This window comes from Pezoporus occidentalis, unplaced genomic scaffold, assembly GCF_034315485.1.
Source record: "Pezoporus occidentalis ecotype Australia unplaced genomic scaffold, CSIRO_AGI_Poc_V1 ctg303, whole genome shotgun sequence".
NCBI classification, from domain to species: Eukaryota; Metazoa; Chordata; class Aves; order Psittaciformes; family Psittacidae; genus Pezoporus; species Pezoporus occidentalis.
Window position 1 is genome coordinate 351,725 of NW_026914975.1, and position 23,482 is coordinate 375,206.

A 23,482-nucleotide genomic window follows, 5' to 3' on the forward strand; every position below is an offset into this window, starting at 1 on the left:
GAGAGAGGCGAACGGAATCTCAGTCGGTGGTTCTGGGAGGCAGCTGCTTTACTGACAAAGTTTCTTCTCCCGTCGGTGGCTCTGAGGTTCGCTGTTAACGCCCGGGGCCCTAGAGGCAGACAGTTGGTCCCGGCGAGTGGTGCCGCTCGGTGCTGGGCCAGCAGCGAGCGTAGCCAGCCGTTCTTCACACCGGTGCGGGTTTAAGGCTGGTTTAAACTAAATCACTTTCTCCACCTTCGGTTGTTCTTGGGGTTAAGGCGCTGTTCTGACCCCTGAAATCCCCAGACACGTCAGTTTGTTAAAAGTCCACGCACAGGCAGAGAAAGTTGCAAACCATGAACAAACACCTTCACCAGCAGCTCTCAACGGTCCGATTGACTCTAATACCGACTTCTTACCTTTTCCCTCCTGCTGCTCTTGACAGAATTATGGACCCGACCTTATTGAGAGAGCGAGAGCTGTTCAAAAAGCGTGCCCTCTCCACACCGGTCGTAGAGAAACGTCCAGCGCCGTCTTCAGACTCCTCTTCCTCAAAAAAGAAGAAAGCTAAGGTAGAACAAAGCGGCTCCTCAAGCTCGAAACAAAACACAGGTTGGTGAGAGTCTCCTCTTAAGCTGCTGCTTGGTATTTTCCACTGTCAGCCCCTAAGCTGTGGCCTGTTTGTTTTAATTAGTCTGCTGTGAATTGGGAATGGGTGTTGTCAGTATGTCCCTTAAAATATCACTTTTTGTTAAGAAATTCACTTGTGCAATGCTGAAAAAAACACTTTGGTTGCCACATATGTGTCAGACCTTGTCCTGTGACTTGTTTGCTTCTCTCCATTTGAAGAATCTCTACTACCAGAATACTATTTCATGTGAAGCTGAGTTTGTGGGTTTCACTGCTTGCTGAGCCCACAGGACAAGCGCTGACAGTGCTCTTGCTTTTTTCCTCTCCTCTTTAGAAAGCGCATAATTTTGTTAACTGTAACTCATCTGTCCATCCCCAAGATGGGTTTTGCAGTTTAAATTGTGTCTGGTGAGCATGTCCTGATAGCAGTCATTCGTGTTTGACCTGGGAGTCAACACCAGGTCAACTTCTGCAGTTTTCTGGCTGCTTTGGTGAGGAGTTACGTTGTTTCGCTGGGATGGTGGGGCTGATCCCTTCGTATCAAATAAGAAGTTAATAAAGCAGTAGCAAAATAGTGGGAAAAAATTAAGGTTGCAGCACCTGGAGCAGCAGGGAGAGGACTGGTGTACATGTAGCAGCATGCTCTGTGTTTGCTTCAGTTGTGCAAGACATGTAATTTTGGGGGCCCTTTTCAGTTTTCTGAAAATACTGACAATTCGTGGATGCATTCTAAAGCTCAAATCCAATGTCAGGAGGTACTCAAACATGATATACTCCGCTAGGCAAACTCATTGTGTACTCATGTTTTGAATACCATGTGTGGCTCTCTTCTAAAAAGGAACAGATAGAACTAAACAGAGAAAAATGTCAAGGACAGTGGGAGGAGTGGAGCATCTTCTGTCAGAGGGGAAGAGTGGGGAGTTTGAGTGTGTATCTCCAGCTTCTCAGGGCACTAAATAAAGTTACCAGATGGTTTAAAAGAAACCAAGGGAGTTCAGGTTTCCATCAGTCCGTTTGCCACACCCTCCAAAGAAAATAAAATTATATGTAGAATATCCTAAACTGCTTGTCTTGAGTGAGAGCAGTTGGCTGGGAAGGAGGGATGGGGAGGCAGGAAGAGGGCCAGTGGTACAAATGTGAGTTTGATCCAGAGGATTTGAGTATGTGGCCCAGTGGCAGAGGAGATAATAAATGTGTTGTTTTGTGCACTGGGTGTTTCTTGAAGGGCTTTTGCAGCTGTCAGGTGATTAGGTTGCACAAATAGGAATGTGTGGCAGGGAGGAAGTATGCATTATCTTTTACACTGCTGGCTCCATTCCAGACAGCATCGGAAGGCTTTCAGGGTTTCTACAATACTTCTATGCAGAATGAGTTCAGCCTCGTTTCATTTCCCCCTGGGGAATATTTACTAACTACTGCAGAAGCAGCAAGGGTAGACTGAAATCATGGAGAGCAAAACAGACACAAACTTTATTCCTCCTGTTCTAGGAATTGGCTAAGAGCAAGTGTTCACGCTGCAAGTGACTGAACAGGTTGAGCAGCACAGGTTACTCACTGAGGCTGCACCCTACCTGGGCCATCAACTTCCATTAGTTGTGCTTTTAGTTTATTTTTTTTTTCCTAAAATGCTGCAGAGACAAATTTCTTTCTCTCAGAAACAATTTTTATTTGTTCAGTGCCTGTCAGGATATGCATTTGTCAGAGATGGGTCCTGAGGAGGTGGAATAAAATCCTGATGTTGCAGAATCCCTGTCCCACTTCTCCTCAACCCCAAAGAAATTAAAATTGAGATGATCAGTCCTAATTTTATTGCAAAATGACCACAAAGATGATAAACAATGTCACAGTGATTACATATTGGCATTGCTAGTCCCTGGGTGCTAGTGCCTGCAGGTTCTCTCTTCTGTGAATTTATGACTTGGAGAGCCTGCCCCTGTCACTTTTTGGGAGAGGAATTGAGATCACACTATTCTTCAAATGACTGCATGGCTAAATCTGGACTGTGTGTGAAGATTTCATGTAAGCTGCCTAGTGAGAATAGTTTAATATAGTTATAATCATTATTCAGGCAAGTTATTTGAAAAAATACAAAACTGCCTTGCTTTCTCAGTTCAGAATAGAAACTGGAAAATACATGAAATAGATCGTATCTGTTATTTCTTTTTATTAATGAATAGTAAGTTGTGGCTAGGGTCTTAGTCTTTTCCTGAAGATCTTTCTTTTGATGGTCTTAGCCACAGTAACAAAGAGGCAAAATCTCCAGGAGTTGTTTCATGACTTACTCTACATGTGGGCAAGAATCATCCTGAGGCTCTAGGGTTCTATATCCTTTGTTCCTTGTGCATACATCCACCCCCCTTTATAGATCCATGAAATAACTAGCTGGAATGAGTCCCAAGATTTTTCATTGCATGTGCTTCTCAGGAAGGGGGAGGACCATGATGCCAGCGTAGCAGGGGCTTTCTGGGTTGCTTCCCGCACACTACCTTCTTCTGTGCAGCGGTGATGAGTGTTTTGTAGGAACACTGCAAGTGGCCAGCAGTCCTCTTGCCATTTGGAGCTTTTGCTTGGAGGAAGAGGCATGTTAATTAATCTAGTGCATCCCAATGGCTACATTTGCCTCTTGGGCAGGACACAGGTTTTTCAGGGCTGATGCTGTCAAATACAGCAGAAGGCAGTGAGTGTACCTGACAGTTAAAGATGTTCTCACTACTAATGTTATCTTCATCAGATGTCTTGGTGTGAATCCCAAGTTGTCTTGAACCTGACGCATCAGCTTCTTCTGTTAATTGTGCTTATAGTTTGATTTTCAGCTGAAAGCATTCTCTGCACATGGTACCGACAGAGGTTTGCTATAGCAGGCGTATCTGAGATTAGCAGTTGCAGTGGAAGTTGTGTCATTTTGTGACTGCAGAAGGGAGGTTGCTTCTCCAGATTAATCTGGCTCTGCTGCTCATTAGTGGCCTAAGTATCTTGTGACTCCATCTCACCAACCAGGAAGAGCACAACTCAGATTAGCAAGTCCTTCTGTCATGTGCAGGTCTTCTGGCACTTCATACTGAGTCTGATGGAGGGAGTTTATATATATTTATTTTTTTAAAAAAAGCTAATGGGTCCTGGCCATAGCACAAAGGTGTTTCTGACATGGACAGACTGTGAAATCACTGTTGTAGCTTACTCATCCATTTGGCCGTTAGGTGGGTTTTGTTTCCCTAATGACAGGAATATTATTTGGGTTTAAATATCTTGCCCCATGCATAGCTTTGGTCTGGGACATTTCTCACTGGCTTCTGCTTCTCTGTGGGTTCAGTAGCGTGAAAGACTTACCAGGCCTTACGGGTGGCCATGTTCTTGGATGCTGTTGTTGTGGTCATAATTTGTAACTATAAAACTTTCATGGTTTAAAAACTATTGATGCATCTACAGAAGAAAAATAATCTAATGAGCGGGAGTTGTGAGTGTTATGTGCTCAGTTTGTGAGAAAGGCATGAGTGTGGACGCCCTGGGCAGGCTTTTGAAGCAAGCTAAGATTCTCTTGAGCAAAATGAAGTCTGTTCCTGCTGTGTATCCATCCTGCCATCTCTAAAGCAAGGCTTATCCTGGTGTGGCCTCCTTTGCAAAGCATGTTGATATCTAAAAGCTGTGTGGAGGTGAAATTACTGTCATTGGTGTGGCAGGTCTGTGACCTGTCTGCTTGTGTTCCTTGGTCTGTTCCAGTTCAGCTTTGAAAAGTTAAGCTAGGGATGATAAGTCCAGCACGTCTGACTCCCTTTAGTGTTGTGGTTACCATAGAGGCAGCAGCCTTGGGGCAGAAATATGTCCCTGTTTCTTCTAGACCAATAGTGGTATGCTTTTGTGGAAATAGCCAGAAGTTCTTAAGGTAGTGTGTTAATTATGTATTGATACCCAGAAGTTGTTAAACGGGTTGAACAGGAAGTAAGGGGAGAGCAGTTCCGTGAAACTGGAGGAAGAGAGGGAGAAGGCGTCAAGTTGTACCACAGGGCTTTAGAAGAGACCATTTTAGGGGATATGTTTCAGGTTGGCTTACTTTTCCTCCCACCACCCTCTCTTCTAGAAGCAAGAAACCCATAATAAGAAGGGCTGTTGAAGGCAAGAATTCACACAAGCCTCTCCTTTTCCATCTCTGCATGGTTGACCTCAGTGGAAGGACACTGTTGTGTCCTTCTTTGCACTACCTGTGGTCAGATTGTTGAGCATGTTTATAAATGTTTTCTCCAGTTAAGCAACATAGTTTGATACATGTTAGGCAACATTTGTTCATTTGGGTAGACAAAGATCTAGGCTAGTAACTCCATATAAACAACAAAAGTTCATTTGGAAACAAAAATCTTTCCTTCCCCCATAACATTGCAGAAGATCATCCTCCTGCTAAGGACTTGGAAAGCCTTTGCCTATTATTCAAGTTCCTATCCAGACGTAAAATTATAGCCGTTGCTGTTCAGTCCAAAAGGGGAAAAAAAAAAGCATGTGACTTGCTCAGTCATGTCAATCATGAGGCTTCATTCAAGTGAATTCGTGAGGCATTCAAGTGCTGATGCTCAGTCCTTCCTACACGACCTCTGTTTCATGCTTTCTGAACCTGTTCAACATTGCTCTAACAGGATTGGGTTCATTCTCCAAGTCTTTCACAGTTTTATTTTTCACGCAGCAGCAACAGTCTAGCAGTTCATAGAGGAAAGCCAACACCACCAGAGATACTACAGTAAAGATGAATATGATCAGAATAATAAAGCAGGCAGTGTTCCAGTTATCATGGAAAGGGTAGATCTTTTGCACTTGAAAGTCCAGATACTGGGAAATGGATGTAGTCTCATTCCAGTGAGTGGTGTTGAGGGTTGCCATTCTTGAAGAGTTGCCTGAGCGTGCTCACTATCACCAACTTAGGGGCTGCAACAGAAAAAACAAGGCTGTTGAGGACTCTACTGGTCAACAGCATGCTGTGATTTTTATCTCAAACTGTAGGAACTTACGCTCAGACTAAGTGTTTGCACCTCCTACCGACATGGTTTGTTGCATGCTCATCTTTGTTCACAAAAATATCACACTTCAAATGTACAACTTTGTGATTAGTCTGCAACATATATTTCAGTGGTGTCTGATCCATGTGTGCATCAAGTAATCTAAATACTCTGGAATGAGAGAGCTTTGCTTCTTTATTTCAAGTACATGCAAAGACTAAAAAGGTTACATGATTATTTTCAAGGTATCCTGTGGTTTTAATGGCCTGTCCATTGTTAGGCTTGAAGTTGGTACTTGCATGTCATTCTTAGAGGGTTAGGAGATCTCTGTGCCACTCTCCCACACCTGAGCAATGAGAAGAACTTAATAGATGCTAATGTCATTGGAGCTTGCTTGTTTGGGGAGGGGTTTCTTCTGTTTGGGAGAAAGAAATAAATTGCTCTTTAAAAAAAAAATGCAACACATTAACTATTTTGGAGGATGTTTCCAAAGAATAGAACTAACTTTTGTAGTTCTAGTACCAGATTAACAATCCTGGTTCCTTAAAACTCATTCTCTTAAATTGCCTGTTAGCACAGATTTGTTAACTCTGCAAAACTCTTGATTTCAGAAGGCCAGATTTCCTGACACATTCATTCCCTTTCTCTGTTGAGTAGTTTGTGCTTGAGAAACCCAGCTGCCCAAATGGCACTGAGGACATGTAGAAATACTGTCCTGTTTGTGGTGCCATGGTCAGTGGGATATACAACAAGGAAGACCCAACCCTTTCTAGGGAGTTCTGATTTATTTTCAATGCCATTCTCTGCTTGACTGCTAGGAAAGGAATGCCATCTTTCTCCAGTACTGTCCGTTTGTACCCAGCAGAAGAAAAGACTGCTTTGTGGCATGGGGGAGATGTGAAACAAGCTGGCTCTATCAAATCTGCCTTTGGCACAAATGGATTGCTGTGGAGATGTGCTGTTTGGGGAAGGCCTTTGCTGAAAAGTGTGAAAGTAGGCTGTGCCCCAGTAACTTCTCTAGTACAAAACTAGAACAAAAAAGCAGTTTTATCTGTCTCTGAATTTCTCTGTGAATTATGGATAATTCACAGGCAGATGAGGTGTTTGGCAATAATGTCTTTACAGTTACGCATCTCGTTTTCCCCTGATTTCCTTCTTTCCCTGTCTTTGCCTCCCAAAACTGAGCAAAATTATGGTACTTCTCATACATAGTCTAATATAATAACAGCTGTCCAAGGAACCATAGAATTGTCATAGAACGGTTTGGGTTGGAAGGGACCTTAAAGCTCATCCAGTTCCTACCGCCTGCTGTGGGCAGGGACACCTTCCCCTGGAGCAGGTTGCTCCAAGCCCTGTCCAACCTGGCCTTGAATACTACCAGGAATGGGGCAGCCACAGCTTCTCTGGGCAACCTGTGTCAGGGCCTCACCACCCTGACAAGGAAGAACTTCTTCCTATGATCTCATCTCAATCTCCCCTTTATCAGGTTAAACCCATTCCCCCTTGTCCAGAGCCACTCTCCAGGTTTCTTGCAGGCACCCTTCAGATACTGGAAGCTGCTTTAAAGTTTCCCTGGAGACTTCTCCAGGCTGAACAAGCCCAGCTCTCTCAGCCTGTCTTCAGAGCAGAGCTGCGTCAGGCCTCGCATCATCTCCATGGCTTCCTCTGAACTTGCTCCAAGGGTTCCATGTCCCTCTTGTGTTGCTGCCCCAGAGCTGGACACAAGGCTGCAGGGGGGGGTCTCAGCAGAGCACAGTAGAGGGGAAGAATCCCCTCCCTTGACCTGCTCCAGGGATGCAGCCCAGCACACAGGGGTTTTCTGTGCTGAAATCCACACTGAAGCTGGGTCATGGTGAGCTTCTCTGTATTCCTGTACATTGACCAGTATCCCTAAGTTCTTCTCCTCAGTGCTGCGCTCAATTGATTCTCCACCAAGCTTGTATTTGCGCTTGGGATTGCCCTGACCCACATGCAGGGCCTTGCACTTGGCCTTATTGAACCACAACAAGGAAAGAGCCACAGTAACATCTGGTTACCTGTCATAGTATACTGTAGGACATTATAATAACACTTTGAATCCTTCAGGCAATTTAAAACCGAGTGTGGGAGAAGATTGAGCCAGATTTCAGTATTCCCTTGAGGAAGTAGCAAGGAGTTTTTAGTGGTGAGCAGCAGTGACGGGCCAGCCTGTGCCCTTCATGAAAGCCTGTCAGTGAACACATGCCAGCTAAGGGGGAGCTCACATAATGGGCTTTTGTTTGCTGGGGTACCCCCGAAAATGTGGAATTACAGAAGGGGAAGACAGAGAAAAGATGGTAACTTTGGAGAAACCTGGAGTCTTTTTTCCTTGCCTCAATGAAAGATTGTTTTGAACATCAAGCAAAAAGCGAAAACCTAGCTGTGTTCATTATGAAATGGTCTTGGCTACCCATATTTAGTTTGATTTCATTCAGTAATCAAAACTACAGAACAAACGGGTAGTGCTGATGTTTTGTTCATTTAACTGTGCTCACAGGTAATACTTTAACCATGTACATACCAGGAATAATTCTGCTGTCAACCTGTTTAGAGAGTGAAAACTACAAAATGCCTGAATAAATGGGAAGTGACAAAGGCAAAGTGTGATGGTGTCTATGAAAACAGATTATTTAAAGCAGTCTCGTTATTTTTGTGTCATTAGGAAAAAAAATAAAGATATTGTGAAAACCAGCATGATGCCACCAAACCAGCTTGTGATTTATGTCTTGTTTTGTTGTTGTTGTTGAAATGTTATACGTGCCAAGGAAGTTGTGAATGCTCCATCCCTGGCAGTGTTCAAGGCCAGGGTGGATGGAGTCTTGGGTGACATGGTCTACTGTGAGGTGGCCCTGCCCATGGCGGGGGGTTGGAGCTAGGTGATCTTAAGGTCCTTTCCAACCCTAATCATTCTATGATTCTACATTTTGATCTTTATCCTCCTGCCTGTAATGGATTATTATTGAAACACAGCTTTGTTGGGAAGATACATGGCAGTAGCATTTGATATGGTCATTTATCAGAGCAACTGCAATAACTTTTTCCTCTGTTAAATCTGTAGCCGAATACACAAATCTGTTACCGAATACACAAAGTATGACTGAGATGGATGGGATTGATTAAACTGCTCTTTGTTTTTTTTGTTCTTAAACAAAAGTTTACAGAGCAAATCCAATCTAAAAATACTCATGAGCTGAGTCAGGCCCTGGCTTTGACAGCGTGGTTTGGTTTGGTCACAGTCTAGGAAAGCAGCTCAGCTGGCCTCTTTTATGGCGCTAAAAGTCAGAAGGGTTCTTGAAGGGATAGTCTGGAGGCTTGTTTGAAAATTGGGGGGGAGGAGGGGAGGAGCTGATTAAAAGGATTTTAGAGTCTCTTTTGAGGGGTAGTTAAAGCAAGGAGGACTGAAATGCATCTTTAAATTGCAAGAGAATATCCTCAGGAAAGAAAGGAGAGGAGTTTTGTTTTGAGCTTCACCAGACTTTTAAGACTCACTCTGTAAACACCAGGCACAAAAATGAACCGTTTCTGCTGCTGAGAAACTGAGTACTGCAAAAAGAAATGAAGATCTGGGGCTGCTGGAGAGACTGCGCATGTTCCCATTGGGTAGCCAGGACCCTTTGCCCACCACAGCTCCTCCACCAAGGAGGTAGCTCTGTTCCTGAGAGGAAAGGAGCATCTTCAGTACGGCATGGCTCCCTGTTGCTCGGCTGCCAGCCCCTTCCCCAGCCACCATTAGGGCAGTGGTTTGCACAGCATAGAGCATATCATCTTTACACAGGGAGGTGGAATTTAATACCCGTGCTGGAGGCGGTTTGTGCTTCTCGAGGCTGATGATCTTGATTTGAGCAAGGCGATGCAGATAAATATCAGCTGCTCATTGCTGTAAACTATTAAAATACAAGACTGAAGTAGCTGTTGCCGAGCTTTCAAAATTAGCATGGCACTAGCAAGGTTAGCGTCTTTGAAAGCTGTCAAAAATGGTCTGCTTTCATGCAGTTTTACTTACTTTACCGTAGCACAATTTAAATTCATACTGTAAGCCAGTCTGATTTGAATACAGTTCAGCTATTGTGTGTATTCAGAATGCAGCGAGTTAAATATTTAATGAATTGGTTTCTGTAATAGCTACATCAGGCTTTAATTTTAAGGTATCATCGTCTCTAGGCACTGCAGAGCAGCAGCTTTATTTGAAATCATATTTGTGGAGCAGAGGGAAATGACTGGCAAAAAATCATTTCAATGCAGTACTGAGGAAGTCTTGTTTAACAAACTACTGAAGAGACATCTTGGGGTAATACCATTTAACAAATCTCAGATGGAGTCTCACCTGCCTGCTTGTCTTGTATCGATCACTGCTCCAGTGTTTACAAGAATAATAATATTCAATGGGAATTTCATCCTACCCTAATGCACCAAATTTCTAGAATAGGTTTCTAGTGTATCCATGAACATAGAGGGGGTTTAGGCAGCTTAATTTGTACAGTTTATGGAATACCCACTTAGGAGATACACTTCTTAAATGTCGGGTTTAGCTGTCTTTGTTTTAAGGAAAATCCTTACACTGTCATTTCAGTACAAACATACAGAATCAACTACAGGGAATGTGAGACTGCAGGCAGCAAGCTACCTCTCCAGTAAGCACGAAATCCATTTTGTCTACTGAATCGTGGTTTGGTGTGTGAGCTTTCCTGTGAGTGGTCATCAATTTTCCATTAGTGCACAGATGGTGAAAGTGCTTGTCTGATAGTGCAAGGCAAGCTCCTCTGCCTTCGGTGGAATAAAATCCTACTAAACCTAGAGAAAAACATTCTGATTCTAAAAAGCTTTTTACAGGCTTGTAGTTTACAGGCATATTTTCTTTCAGTAATCAAGGTAAACCTAAGGCAATGTTATAAAATGATCCACACCTACCTCTTGTCTGAGAGGATGCTGGAAGAGCGCTGTTCTGGTCCCCTTTTTTAGTGCAGCCTATGGCACAGCTAAGATGGAGCTCTCCTACCATTGGCCAGAGCAGGATGCTGCTGACAACTTCCTTTCTGCTCGTTTACATCCAGCCCTCAACCCCAGGAGTAAATCATTCATAAATTTGACTCTTACTGGCTCGAATAGAAACAAACCCCTTCCTGCTCTCATTCTGGGGGATGCTCTTTGTGTGCGATGAGCTTTGTAAGGGCGCTGGGAGGTGGCGGTGGCCATGCCCGGCTGTGCTTTTTGAGAAGCCATCAAACCCTGATGTTTGAAGTGTTAATATCCGCAGATTCCCAGCTTGGCCCTGGGGTTAGATTTACTTGTCAGGAGCCTTAGCTGGCTGTAGCCAGGCAGATTAAACAAGGTAATCTTCTGGATTCAATTGACAGAACAGATGCATGATAAGTCATCTTAACTCTTTGTTGTGCCTCTGAATGTGTTTCAGCACTTTAGACCTCTCATTATATATATTTTTTTTATTTATAAAATGTCCTGTGTGGATGTTAATTTTTAATGATAAAAGGGAAGAATCCTGCAGGAGAAGATCCCTGTAGGCTGTATTTTCAGCAGCTTTGTTTTTCTCCCTTTTCCGATCTTAATTTAGTTATCACAATAAAATGTTCTTCTGTTGTGGACTTACTGTGATTCTTCTATGTTAATTTTAGAATTGTGCTATGTAAAGCCTCTAATATGATGTCATATAAAAGCTTCACAATTACTACTCGCTGAGTTTTTAATCTAATGTTTATTCCTTCAGCATTTTTACTTCAGTGTGTCTGAAGTGTTTTTTATTATACCAGCACCAGTTTCCATGAAGTATTCCCAATAATTATCCAAAATGGATTTGTTTGCAATGTGATTACGTCCATCATTCCCACTCTGTAGTTGCCTTTTGCAGTGACTTTCAGATCAGCTTGGAAGGAGGCTGAGATGCAGTGGGACAAAACATGAAAAAAATTCATCCAAAGCATAGTGACTTTGGAAAATTAATTGGGAGTTTCATGGAAATTGGGAGTTTCATGGAAATAACTTGTCAAGAAAATCCAAGTTTAAGCACAGAGAAGGTAGCAGACTTTCTCCAAACCTGCTGCTTACTCGGTGGAGGTGATGGGTCTGTCAGACATTTTAGGTATGTTTTCTAAAATATGATGATTTTTTATTGTTTCTTTTCTTGACCAATGCAAACCTCTGAGACCTTATACTGCTTCTTGTCACAGCTCTAATCCACATTCAGCAGAGACAAGACTCAGCTCTGCTCAGCACCCGCTGGAACCTCTCCCTCCATTACTGCCCTGACTTTAATTGTTCTTTTTTCTCCCTCAACTGATTCTTCCACAGAAGTAACCAGAGCTCGGTATCTCTGAGAACACCTACTGTCCTGTCAAGTGTGATTAGAAGTCACCAGTGGATTAAAAAATTTGTGTGGTGACTTAGAGAAAATGTTCTTTTTCTCGAGTAGCTGAAATTCTGAGAAGCTGATACCATTATGCTGGTAATGGGCCTGTGGCTTTTGATAGCAGTTTATGGATATTTCTGTTTAATGTGCTGTGCTAATAGCTAATGGTAATACAACAGTCATTAACAACCCTGCAGGAATTTTTGAAACAAACTTTACATGGTAGCAAACCTCACAATACATTAAGACAGAGTCAGAGGGGATTCTGAATTGTTGTCCCAGTGGTGCAATGCACCAAGTTGTATAATTTTAAATTTATTTTTTCATATAAATTCGCTACTAGAGCTGCGTAAATAAATTAATGTGTAAGCCCAGCACAAGCACATCCAGCTGCTGAATACTTTTATGGAACAAGTGAAACTTTCTGCTCCTGTCCCAACAGCGCAAAGCTATCAGTAGAGCTAATGGCTGGGCAAAAATGCAGCATGTTATTTCAGCGTGACTTAATGTAGCATAAATGATTATGGTTTGTTAAGCCACAGAATTAAACATGTACACTTACAGGGGTAATGCTGTCTTGCTGTTTTCTTGAAGGTCATGTCCCAATAACTTTATATTTATGCAGCTCTGCTGAGAAGTGTTCCAGAGCCATGTGTGTCGACAGGTACCTCTGTGGGTCTGGATCAAGACATGTGCTAGCAGAGTCTTCTGAGGGTGGCTGCTCCTGCAACACACATTTCTTTTCATAATTGTAATTCTGAAAGCTTGTGGAAGTAGACTGAGAAAGAGGTGGAAGGCAGAGCCAACAGGGTGTTGCAGGAAGTATAATTTAATGATTTGTTTTCTCCTTTTGTAGATCACAGCAATGGATCATTCAACTTCAAGGCCCTTTCAGGAGGCTCTGGCTACAAGTTTGGAGTTCTTGCTAAAATAGTGAATTACATGAAGGTACAGACTTTTGCTGTAAAATTATAATGGTTTTAAATACTTCTTTATTCTTCTGTGGTAGCTGAAAGATGCTGTATATTTCAGCTCCAAAATTCTTTTATATCAAGAAGCTGCTTGTTAAATTCAAAGTGCTGTCAGTAAACAGAATGGTCAGCATATTGTTCTGTTACTGAAATCCTCATTATTCCAGGTCACTTAAAAACCAAGACAGGGTATGTTATTTGCAGCAGAAATAGGAACTGCAGCATTCTGTCAGCTTCTAGTATTAATGAGCTATTTATCAAAACAACATGTAACTTGGTGCTTGACAGATGACTTTGTCATCACTCTCAGCTGGTACTAATTTTTTTTTATCTCATATTCTCAAAACCCCTAAACTGAAACTCATATGCTGTGTGTACTGTATCTAGTCTGGTTTTGCAGCAGTTGTTTTGTCATCACAGAATACCAGTTTTAGTTACTTTATGCTAACTGAGTCACTGAATAAAATAATTATAGAGCTCTAATAGATCCTGTTTACTTTTCCAGACTAGGCACCAGCGTGGTGACACACATCCATTAACCTTAGAAGAGATTTTGGATGAAACACAGCATTTAGATATTGGACTCAAACAGAAGCAATGGTTAATGAGTGAGGTAATGAAAACATCTGTTTAGATTTTAATTAGAGATAAAGCATTATGAAAATAATGGATTATACACATTTATTTAATGACAAGCTCTATAAATATATAATCTCCCCTTTAGGAAGCTACATTGATTCACATGTCTGTCTGTTATGTACCCTCTACTGTTGAAGTAACAGTGAAATGACTATTCTGACATTTTTAAGGACATGTTACAATTGTTACACAGCATATTTTACTTCACGTGAATTTTTTATTACTGATTTTATATAAAGAAGCTGGTTTTCTTAAGGACTTCCTTTATTAAATAAAAATAATGCAGAGAGCTCTTCCGATGTTGAGGATGTTAAATTAATTAGAACAAAGGAGTATGGCACCAAATTTCATAGGCTTACAGTACATTCTTTGTCATGTACTGAATCTTAAGGTCCTTTCCAACCCTAACGATTCTATGATTCTATGATGTGAAATATGTCTGAAGTTGTTGGGTAATAGATGTGCAAATTTCACTGCTGGAGTTCATTAGTCTCACTCCAGATGCTAGGTTTTGTTTCTACAGGTTGACTATAATTTGCCACCATGTCGATCTTCGTGCGTCATTGATCTGAATATCTTCATGAAATTTCAAGATTAATAAATCACCAGAATAGCATATTTAGTATTTATACTTGATTCGCATACCTGGTTTTGCTCATATCGTGTTTAATATCCTTGCAATAGAGCAGTAAAGTTTTTTGAGACATGAGGAAGAAGTCTCTGCATAATAAAACTAGGGTTGCTTTAACCAATTGCTGAGGTGAGTAGCTTGAGAGAGGACGCCTTCAACACCGGAGCGGGGGGGAGATCAGCGTCCAGGAGCCTCAACTCGGAGCAACAAGAGCCACCGAGGGAGCCTCAAGTCCTCGACAGGACCTGCCCAGGAGCCGGCAGCTCAGCTGACGCGAGCGAGCAGCTGACTCACACGGGGCGGAGCCTGAAGCAGCAGCGCCAGCCCTGACTGGGTAAAAACCTGCCCCAGGGAGCGCGGCGAACAGAGCGGGTCGAGGCAGTTTGTGCGGGCAGGCGAGCGGGATGGTGAGCGCTCGGCGTGTGAGCAGGGCCCGGTCCGGGAGCTCTGCTCTGGCTGCCGCGGCGGTGGCCAGCGTAGGCACCCAGACAGAGCCGGTGAGAGGGGAGGCTGCAGTGCAGAGCTCGAGGTGTAGAGAGTGCCTGCACTGGTCTGGTGAGGGGAGGGTGCACAATGGGCAGGGCTGCACTCGGTGCTCCCTGGTGGAGGTCCTCCTGCAGCAGGGGCTGAGCTGCGGGATGCTGTTAATAGACTGCAAGATGTCAGGGAAGCTGAGAGGAAGTGGGAATGCTTGCTCCTGGCCCAAACTGTGCAGGGGCCTCGAGCTTCACCTCTGCCTCATGAAGGAAAGAAGGAGGCCGTTAACCTGGGAAGCTGGGAATTAGTGAAAAAAAAAAAAAAACAACAAAAAAAAAGAAGGAAAAGGACAACCAAAAGCAAGGGGCTTCCCCCAAAATCCCCTGTCCCCACACAGAACCGCTTTGCTGTCCTGCAGGGGGCTAATGAGGAAGCGCACTCGAGCCAGAAACAGCCGTCTGATGCACTGCCAAAGAAGATCTCTCCTGGTGCTGCTAGGAAAAAGCGGCAGGTCATAGTAGTAGGGGACTCTACACTGAAAGGGACAGAAGCACTCGTCTGCCACCCAGACCCTGTCTCAAGGGAGGCGTGTTGCCTACCGGGGGCACGGATCAGGGATGTGGCAGAGAGGCTGCCTGCTCTAGTAAGTCCTGTGGACTATTACCCGCTCCTGGTGATACATGTGGGTGCTAGGGATATAGGTAGTAGTAGCCTGGGGAACATAAAGAAGGACTACAGAGCCCTGGGGGAGGTGGTTAGGGGCTCTGGAGCTGAGATAGTCTTTTCATCAATTCTCCAGGATACAGGAGAGGACCTAAAAAAAGCTAGGAAGATTAGTCAGGTTAATAACTGGTTAAAAGGGTGGTGTCATAGTCAGGGGTTTGGGTGTCTTGAACACAGGACCCAGGTTTGTAGGCCAGGTCTAGGGGCTGGTGGAGCTGGTCTGATAAAGAAGGGGAAGAGCAGTTTTGGTAGGAGGCTTGCCAGACTGGTCAAGGAGGCTTTAAACTAGATGTGTTGGGGAAGGGGGGCATCATTCCATCCCAACACACCCAGTCAGTTGCCAGCACCTATAATAAATGCTTGGAGCAATGTAGAGATATCCCAGCCGCTCCAGCCAATGAGCTGGCTTCATCTGGAGCTCAGCTCGGATGCCTCTATACAAATGCTCGTAGCATAGGGAACAAACAAGAGGAATTAGAGATGTGTGCACATCTATGGGGGTATGATATAATAGGCATCACCGAAACATGGTGGGATGGCTCCTATGACTGGAGTGTTGGAATGGAAGGTTACAGGCTCTTTAGAAAAGACAGGCCTGGCAGGCGGGGAGGGGGAGTTGCCCTTTATGTTAGGGATAGGCTGGAGAGTATGGAACTCTGTCTGGGGACAGGTGAGCAGTCCACAGAGAGTTTTTGGGTCAGGGTTAAAGGGAAAAGAGCTATGGGAGACATTACTGTGAGGATCTGTTACAGACCGCCTGATCAAGGAGAACCTGCGGATGAAGCACTCCATAGATAGGAAAAGCCTCACGCTCGCAGGCCCTTGTTCTCATGGGTGACTTCAACCACCCTGACATCTGTTGGAAGGACGGTACGGCCCGGCACAAGCAATCCAGGAGGTTCCTCGATTGTGCGGAAGACAACTTCCTTCTGCAAGTAATAGAGGAGCCAACAAGGAGAGGTGCCATGCTTGACCTCGTGCTCACCAACAGGGAAGGGCTCGTTGGAAATGTGACTCTCCAGGGCAGCCTTGGATGCAGGGATCATGAGATGCTCGAATTTGAGATCGTCAGGACAGTGAGAAGAGCGTGCAGCAAGCTCACTGCCCTGGACTTCAAAAGAGCAGACTTTGGCCTCTTCAGGAACCTGCTTAGTAAGGTTCCATGGGATACAGCCCTAGAGGGCAGGGGGGCCCAAGACTGTTGGTTGATATTCAAGGATCACCTGCTACAAGCTCAGGAGTGTTGCATCCCAACCAGAAGGAAGTGCAGCAGGAGGGCCAGGAGACCTCCTTGGATGAATAAGGAGCTCCTGAGGAAAATTCAAATGAGAAAAGAGGCTTATAAAAAGTGGAAGGAAGGAGAGGCGGCCTGGGTAGAGCACAGGGATGTTGTCCGAGAAGCTAGGGACCAGGTTAGGAAAGCTAAGGCCCAGTTAGAATTAAACTTAGCTAGAGGTATTAAAGATAACAGGAAGGGATTCTACAGGTATGTAGCAAATAAAAAACAGACTAGGGAGAACGTAGGCCCCCTCTGGAAGCTCTCGGGAGAACTGGCTACACAGGATTTGGAGAAGGCTGAGGTTCTGAATGACTTCTTTGCCTCGGTCTTCACTGGCAAAGGCTCTGACCAAACCACCCCAAGTCTTGGAAGGCAGGCGCAGGGACTGTGAGAATGAAGACCCTGGGCCCACTGTAGGAGAGGAACTGGTTCGAGACCATCTTAAAAATCTGAATGTGCACAAGTCCATGGGTCCTGATGAGATCCATCCACGGGTCCTGAAGGAACTGGCAAATGAAGTTGCGAAGCCACTGGCCATCATATTTGAGAAATCATGGCAGCCAGGTGAAGTTCCCCATGACTGGAAAAAGGGAAATATAACCCCCATTTTCAAGAAGGGGAAAATGGATGACCTGGGGAACTACAGACCAGTCAGTCTCACCTCTGTGCCTGGCAAAATCTTGGAGCAGATTCTCCTGGATGGCATGCTAAGGCACATGAAAATCAACAAGGTGCTTGGTGACAGCCAGCGTGGCTTCACTAAGGGGAAATCCTGCCTGACCAATTTGGTAGCCTTCTATGGTGGGGCTACAGAACTGATGGACAGGGGTAGAGCAGATGATGTCATCTACCTGGACTTGTGCAAAGCATTTGACACTGTCCCACACGACATCCTTGTCTCTAAATTGGAGTGACATCAATTTGATGGGTGGACCACTCGGTGGATAAAGAACTGACTGGATGGCCGCATGCAAAGAGTTGTGGTCAATGGCTCAGTGTCCGGCTGGAGACGAGTAATGAGTGGCGTCCCTCAGGGATCAATGTTGGGACCGGTCTTGTTTATCATCTTTGTCGCTGACATGGACAGTGGGATTGAGTGCTCCCTCAGCAAGTTTGCCGATGACACCAAGCTGTGTGGTTTGGTTGATACGCTGGAGGGAAGGAATGCCATCCAGAGGGACCTTGACACACTTGTGAGGTGGGCTGATGCCAACCTCATGAAGTTTAACCATGCCAAATGCAAGGTCCTACACCTGGGTCGGAGCAATCCCAGGCACAGCTACAGGTTGGGCAGAGAAGAGATTCAGAGCAGCCCTGCGGAGAAGGACTTGGGGGTGTTGGTTGGTGAGAAAATGAGCATATGCCGGCAGTGTGCGCTTGCAGCCCAGAAAGCCAACCGTATCCTGGGCTGCATCAAAAGGAGCATGACCAGCAGGTCGAAGGAGGTGATCCTGCCCCTCTACTCTGCTCTTGTGAGACCTCACTTGGAGTACTGTGTGCAGTTCTGGTGTCCTCAACATAAAAAGGACATGGAACTGTTGGAACAAGTCCAGAGGAGGGCCACGAGGATGATCAGGGGACTGGAGCACCTCCCGTATGAAGATAGGCTGAGAAAGTTGGGGCTGTTCAGCCTGGAGAAGGCTGTATGGGGACCTCATAGCAGCCTTCCAGTATCTGAAGGGGGCCTATAGGGGTGCTGGGGAGGGACTCTTCATTAGGGACAAGAGGTAACGGGTTAAAACTTAAACAGGGGAAGTTTAGATTGGATTTTAAGGAGGAAATTCTTTCCTGTTAGGGTGGTGAGGCACTGGAATGGGTTGCCCAGGGAGGTTGTGAATGCTCCATCCCTGGCAGTGTTCAAGATCAGGTTGGACAAGGACTTGGGTGACACGGTTTAGTGTGAAGTGTCCCTGCCCATGGCAGGGGGGTTGGAACTAGATGATCTTAAGGTCCTTTCCAACCCTAATTATTCTATGATTCTATGATTCTAATACAGCCTGTAGAATTCCTTTGTTACCAGGACTAAAATTCTGGGTTACAGAAACCCCTGTGTTGGTTATGATGGAAGCTTGACTTTGCTGAAGTGTTTCAAAAGGTGGCTCCAGGTTCCTTCCATAATGAATATCAAGATGGAATGAAAAAGCTCTTCCCAACAAGTGTATATGAAATCATCACTGAACTGTTACTGGATAAGAAAAGGTGAAAAAAACACCCTGCAGTGCCAAAGTTAGTTATCTTCTCTGTTACAGGTGTTTTCTCCTTCCTTTCTTCTTTCTGTGTTTCTTCTCTTTCTCCTTTCAGGGTCAGGCTGGCATCTGCAGAAGAAACTAAGTTTCCTCTGTCACAGAGGAACTTGCATTGTGGTACTGGCCACACAGCAAAACTGATTCAGCACATATCTGAAATCATTTCAGTTGCCCATGAATAACTAGTCAGTTTCACTCTGAACCTGGCATCAGAAATAAAATCCTACTGTGCAGGAGGTCTGCTATTCTCAGTTTCTTCTACAGCTGCTGGTGCCAGTTGACAGCAGTTGGGGAAGACTGAGCCCTGGCTTGTCCAGGTTAATGACTTTCACATTAGTAACACCTGTATGACTTGGGCTTGATGAATAACCTCCAAACTTGCAGCTGTAACATGGCTCGTGTGCTTTAGCTCCTCAAAAGCACGGTATTAAAAAAAGTACTACCATGCGTTCTTTTTCAGGGTTTTAAATTTATGTCCCTGTTACAGGCTCTTGTCAACAATCCAAAAATAGAAGTTGTAGATGGGAAGTATGCTTTCAAGCCCAAGTACAACTTGAAGGATAAAAAGGCTCTGCTCAGGCTCTTGGACAAGCATGACCAGCGAGGGCTGGGGGGAATCCTTTTGGAAGATATTGAGGAAGGGCTACCCAATGCACAGAAAGCTATAAAGGTGAGTAGCATGTGTCTGTGATGTAGTGAACCCATTCCAGTTACCTCCTCAAAGGGGGAGGTAGAGACTAAGAAGGAATTTCCTCATGAGTTGTTTCTGTTCATTTCACAACTCAAAAGCTATTTCAGAAGATCTAATATTGTAGCTTTTTCTGTATTTCATCCTTTACATTCAGATGTGGCCTGATCTCAGCACAGCTGTCAAAGGTCTTTCTCCCAGAAGACTTCTTGATCTCCCACATTCCAACTGTAGGCATTTAGTTTTGCTTTTATACCTTGATCTCAGTCCTCTGTATCTCATCTTTGATTTATTAATACACGTACCACTCATATCTGCTTTGGATGCTTTTTAATGCCAGTTACTTTGCTGCTTCTCTAGTTTGTTGTGCTTTTTGTAGCGCAACATCTGGGTCCATTGTTCAAGTTGGAATCCTTGGAAACAAAGTGATTTTTGTGCTGTTCTTTTGCATTTGTTTTCAAGGCTTTAGGGGACCAGATAATTTTTGTTAATCGCCCTGATAAGAAGAAAATTCTTTTCTACAATGACAAGAGCTGTCAGTTCACTGTGGATGAAGGTGGGTGTTTGTTTACATTTATTTCCATGATAGTTGATTTGAGTTAATCTCAAACACCTGTATGTATAACCAGTCTTCAGGTATTTCAGTCATTTAGAGGTGGTAATGAATAAGTATCCAGCTGTCACGAGGATAGTTTATATTAACACAAGGCTAGCCAGACTAGTGAGTGACTTCAGGGGTAATATCCTCTGGATTTTAGTGAATATATTGGAACATGACACCCGGAAGTGTACCATTAACTGTATAAATCCAGGGCTGTTCAGTACGTTGTATATTTAGCATACCCAGCACTGATCTGTGTTTAGGAACAAGCAGTTCAGACTGTTTCTATGGAAGGGGGGAAAGGTTAAAAACGACTCTAAAACCCCTTGAAACAAAACGTTTAAGCCGTTTGGCTGGATCTCCAGATGAGGGAAGGCATTTAAGGCTCTAGTGTTTGTAGTGAAGGGGTCACTAGTAGCAGTTTGTAGTTCAAGGTAGCTATGCTGTCTTTCATCCGCAGGTGGCAGCATGTTCCATCTAAGCAGAAAGTGTGGTGGGTTTTTTTTAATCATTCTGTTCCTGCTGGCTTTGGTTTTTCTTTTCATGCAGATGATGATACTTTGTTCTGAGAGGGGGCAAGAATGCTTTCTCTTTTTTGAATTTTGTGGTCAGCCTGCCTATGCCACAACTCTTAAAACATCCCTGTGTGGGTTTACTCACTTAACTGCAGCTGTAACGGGTCCTTTTTCCAGCTGAGTTACCCTGTGAGGAAGCAAACACATCCTTCCCGAGCAGTTTTGCTTCTGATTCTTTCCAGAGCACCAGAAGCATGTCTCTTAGGGAGTCACTGGCAGAATTGTCTGCATACAGGATGAGTTGTGACACATTTCTGTGTTAGCGGTGCTCTTTCAGCTCATTATCTCCCAGTAACATTAAAACAAAGTTTTTATAAAACTGCAAAATAATCTTTGAAGTGTTGTTAGACTCTTTGATCTTAGGAGCTGATGACAGTTCAAAATACGTTTCTGGTTTAATGTTTATCCTTAGAAATAAGGGCTCTCTGCTGCTTGGTGCATGATTTTCCCAGATGACACCCTCCAGTTTTGAATGTATGTTGGTAGGGATTAGTATCCTCTAAGTCAGGCGTCCTTTCCCACCACTGTCTGAGCTCCATCAGCAGAGAAAGAGGAGCTGCGAGGTTAATGCGGAGCTTGCTGTCTGAAATAGCAGGAGGAGCTGCTTGCTGGCAGTGCCCACCTCTGCCCCAGCTAAAGTTGTTTTGATGGCTGAACAAGCTTTTCTTTCTCCCCTTTTAAAAGTAAATCCCAACATACTGCAGCAGCAGTGGTGCAGTACCTATATGTCATGATCTTAAGGGCAGCAGAGAAGGTTTTTGCAGTAAGGAATGGCTTTTGTTCTTCCTTTTATGTGATTAGCCAAGGAGGGTTCAGATTGCATGTGTTCCTTCCTGACTTCCTGACTAATTAATCTTCTGTCAGTAGTGGGTAGCTGAAAGTGTTTATAAAAGCCAGGGTAGATTTCAGGTGCTTCAGCCAAGTAAAGCACTGCCTTCTTGTGCTGAGGCTCAGCACTTGGCATGTGAACCAGGCTTTCACCCCGTGCAGGCTGAATGCTGGAAGGCCAGTCTGATTGCTTAACTGTTAGAGTTGGTATCTTTCACATCTGAATGTAATACAGGACGTGTTTTAATGCCTAGAAATTCAGGTACTTAATTATGCATGTTTTTAATATTCTTCCTAAGCACCTTTGAGGAGGTTTAAAGACTGGCTAAAGCATTTTAAATTTAACAGTGTAAAAATTGCTTGGGATCAATGGTGGCTTTGAATTCCAAGGTGAAGCAGGAGCAGCACAAACCTAACATGGAGCACCTTTTCCTTCTGGTATAAATCTAGTACTGTGTTCCCTGGGACTGTTAGGAAGCAGGACTCCATCTTCCCCACTACTCAGTTGTTTCTTCCCTTCTGCCCTGTTACTGTCTGTTCTTGTCCTGTGCTCAGATTCTGGCTCACCTCAGGTGTGTTACAGCAGTTTATCTCCAGAAGCAATCCTAACCTTTTTACCAGGAGTGGGTGAGGCAGTCAGAAGTGCAGGATATAAGCCACACTGAGTTCACCATGCAGCCATTTACCCATGACTTTGTTCCCCAAATGTAGGCATTTATAAAAAGGGAGCATGTTAGAGTGTAATCACTTAGGGAATGTCAGCACAAATTTGTTTTGTACATGAGGCACTTCTTGATGGAGTAAAGTTGAGGTAACTGTGCATTCTTACCCCTTGGGTATTGGAGAGAGAAGATGTTTGCAAAACCTTTGCTATGCAGCCCTCAGCTTTGCTATGCAGCCCTCAGCTTTGCTGTGTGTTACTGATAGTCAAAGCTCATTGTTTTAAGTCTGTGCCTGCAGACATCCCCATGCTGGAGATGTTAGCAAACATCTAAACTGACCGTTCAGTCAGCTCATGGTGTCATTTCCTCCACTCTTTACTTGAAAGACCAGAAGTTAGCTATCTGGAGGAGCCAAGCAAGCAGCTTTTGAGTAGTGTTGATTCTGTCAAGCCTCTGAGTTAAAATATTTCAGTGGTCAAATTGCAAGATACTGCATACAGGATTTGGTCATAGTCCAGGTAAGACATGGAGCACCTGCCTTGGGGACCAGGATCACAACTTTCTGCCTTCTCTGGGAGAGATCTGCATTGGCATCAGGACTTAAAGGTCTGCTGAAAATGTGTGTGTTTCCTTCAGGGTTTACAGCACCTGCATTGCTTTGGCCAGAAATTCTTTGGGAATTTCTCCCTGGGGGATTTTTTTTCTGGGCTCCATCTTGTCATAGCAGCCCAGGTGGTGGGAGAAATTGACAGCTTGTCTGAATGCAGGCTACTGCAGTCAGGTGTAGCCTTACTGTCTTGACTGCTGGGCAGGTTTTTTTCTTCTGTAGCTATTATGCACTTGTTCTGGCTGATCTCCCAAATAGTTTAGTGTTTCTGATAGAAGAGCATTTTGCTGTGCTTTCGATGGTGTGAAGATCACCTAGCTGTTGACAGGGCAGGGAGAAGGAAAACTGAATGTGCTCTGTAATCTAAATGGTTACATGCGTTGCAGGAATGTGGGCATCTGAACCTGTTCTCTGTGCCTGGCTAAAGCAGGACAGCATGTGATGAGCTTTCTGCCCCCTCCCACTCCTTACAGCAATACTGAACTCCTTGTGCCTGTCCACAGAGACAAGAAGGACGTTGTAAAAAAAGGATCTGGAATATTGAAACCATCTCTAAGAACTGCTTTCTGTCACTGTTGTCCACTCTTC

At 44.2% G+C, this 23,482-nt stretch overlaps 2 protein-coding genes across 4 annotated transcripts in view; one reads left to right on the forward strand and one right to left on the reverse strand.

Moving 5' to 3' along the window:
- GTF2E2 (general transcription factor IIE subunit 2) overlaps positions 1 to 23,482 on the forward strand; it is a 28,710-nt gene that overhangs the window by 185 nt on the left and 5,043 nt on the right. Inside the window, exons 1-6 of one of the 3 annotated variants that reach the window (XM_062627634.1) lie at positions 148 to 251; positions 425 to 591; positions 12,824 to 12,915; positions 13,444 to 13,551; positions 19,421 to 19,603; positions 20,084 to 20,177. In XM_062627634.1, the coding sequence (XP_062483618.1) occupies positions 429 to 591; positions 12,824 to 12,915; positions 13,444 to 13,551; positions 19,421 to 19,603; positions 20,084 to 20,177 (640 nt within the window). In that variant the 5' untranslated portion in view covers positions 148 to 251; positions 425 to 428. Of the gene's footprint in view, positions 1 to 147; positions 252 to 424; positions 592 to 11,600; positions 11,701 to 12,823; positions 12,916 to 13,443; positions 13,552 to 19,420; positions 19,604 to 20,083; positions 20,178 to 23,482 lie in introns of those variants that run through there. The other 2 variants (XM_062627633.1, XM_062627635.1) reach the window with 2 other exon arrangements.
- Positions 5,129 to 10,694, reverse strand: SMIM18 (small integral membrane protein 18). Its single transcript, XM_062627644.1, has 2 exons — positions 10,515 to 10,694; positions 5,129 to 5,517 (listed from the first exon to the last, which is right to left on the reverse strand). The coding sequence occupies exon 2, from the start codon at positions 5,470 to 5,472 to the stop codon at positions 5,179 to 5,181; it is 294 nt and encodes a 97-aa protein (XP_062483628.1). The 5' UTR covers positions 5,473 to 5,517; positions 10,515 to 10,694; the 3' UTR covers positions 5,129 to 5,178.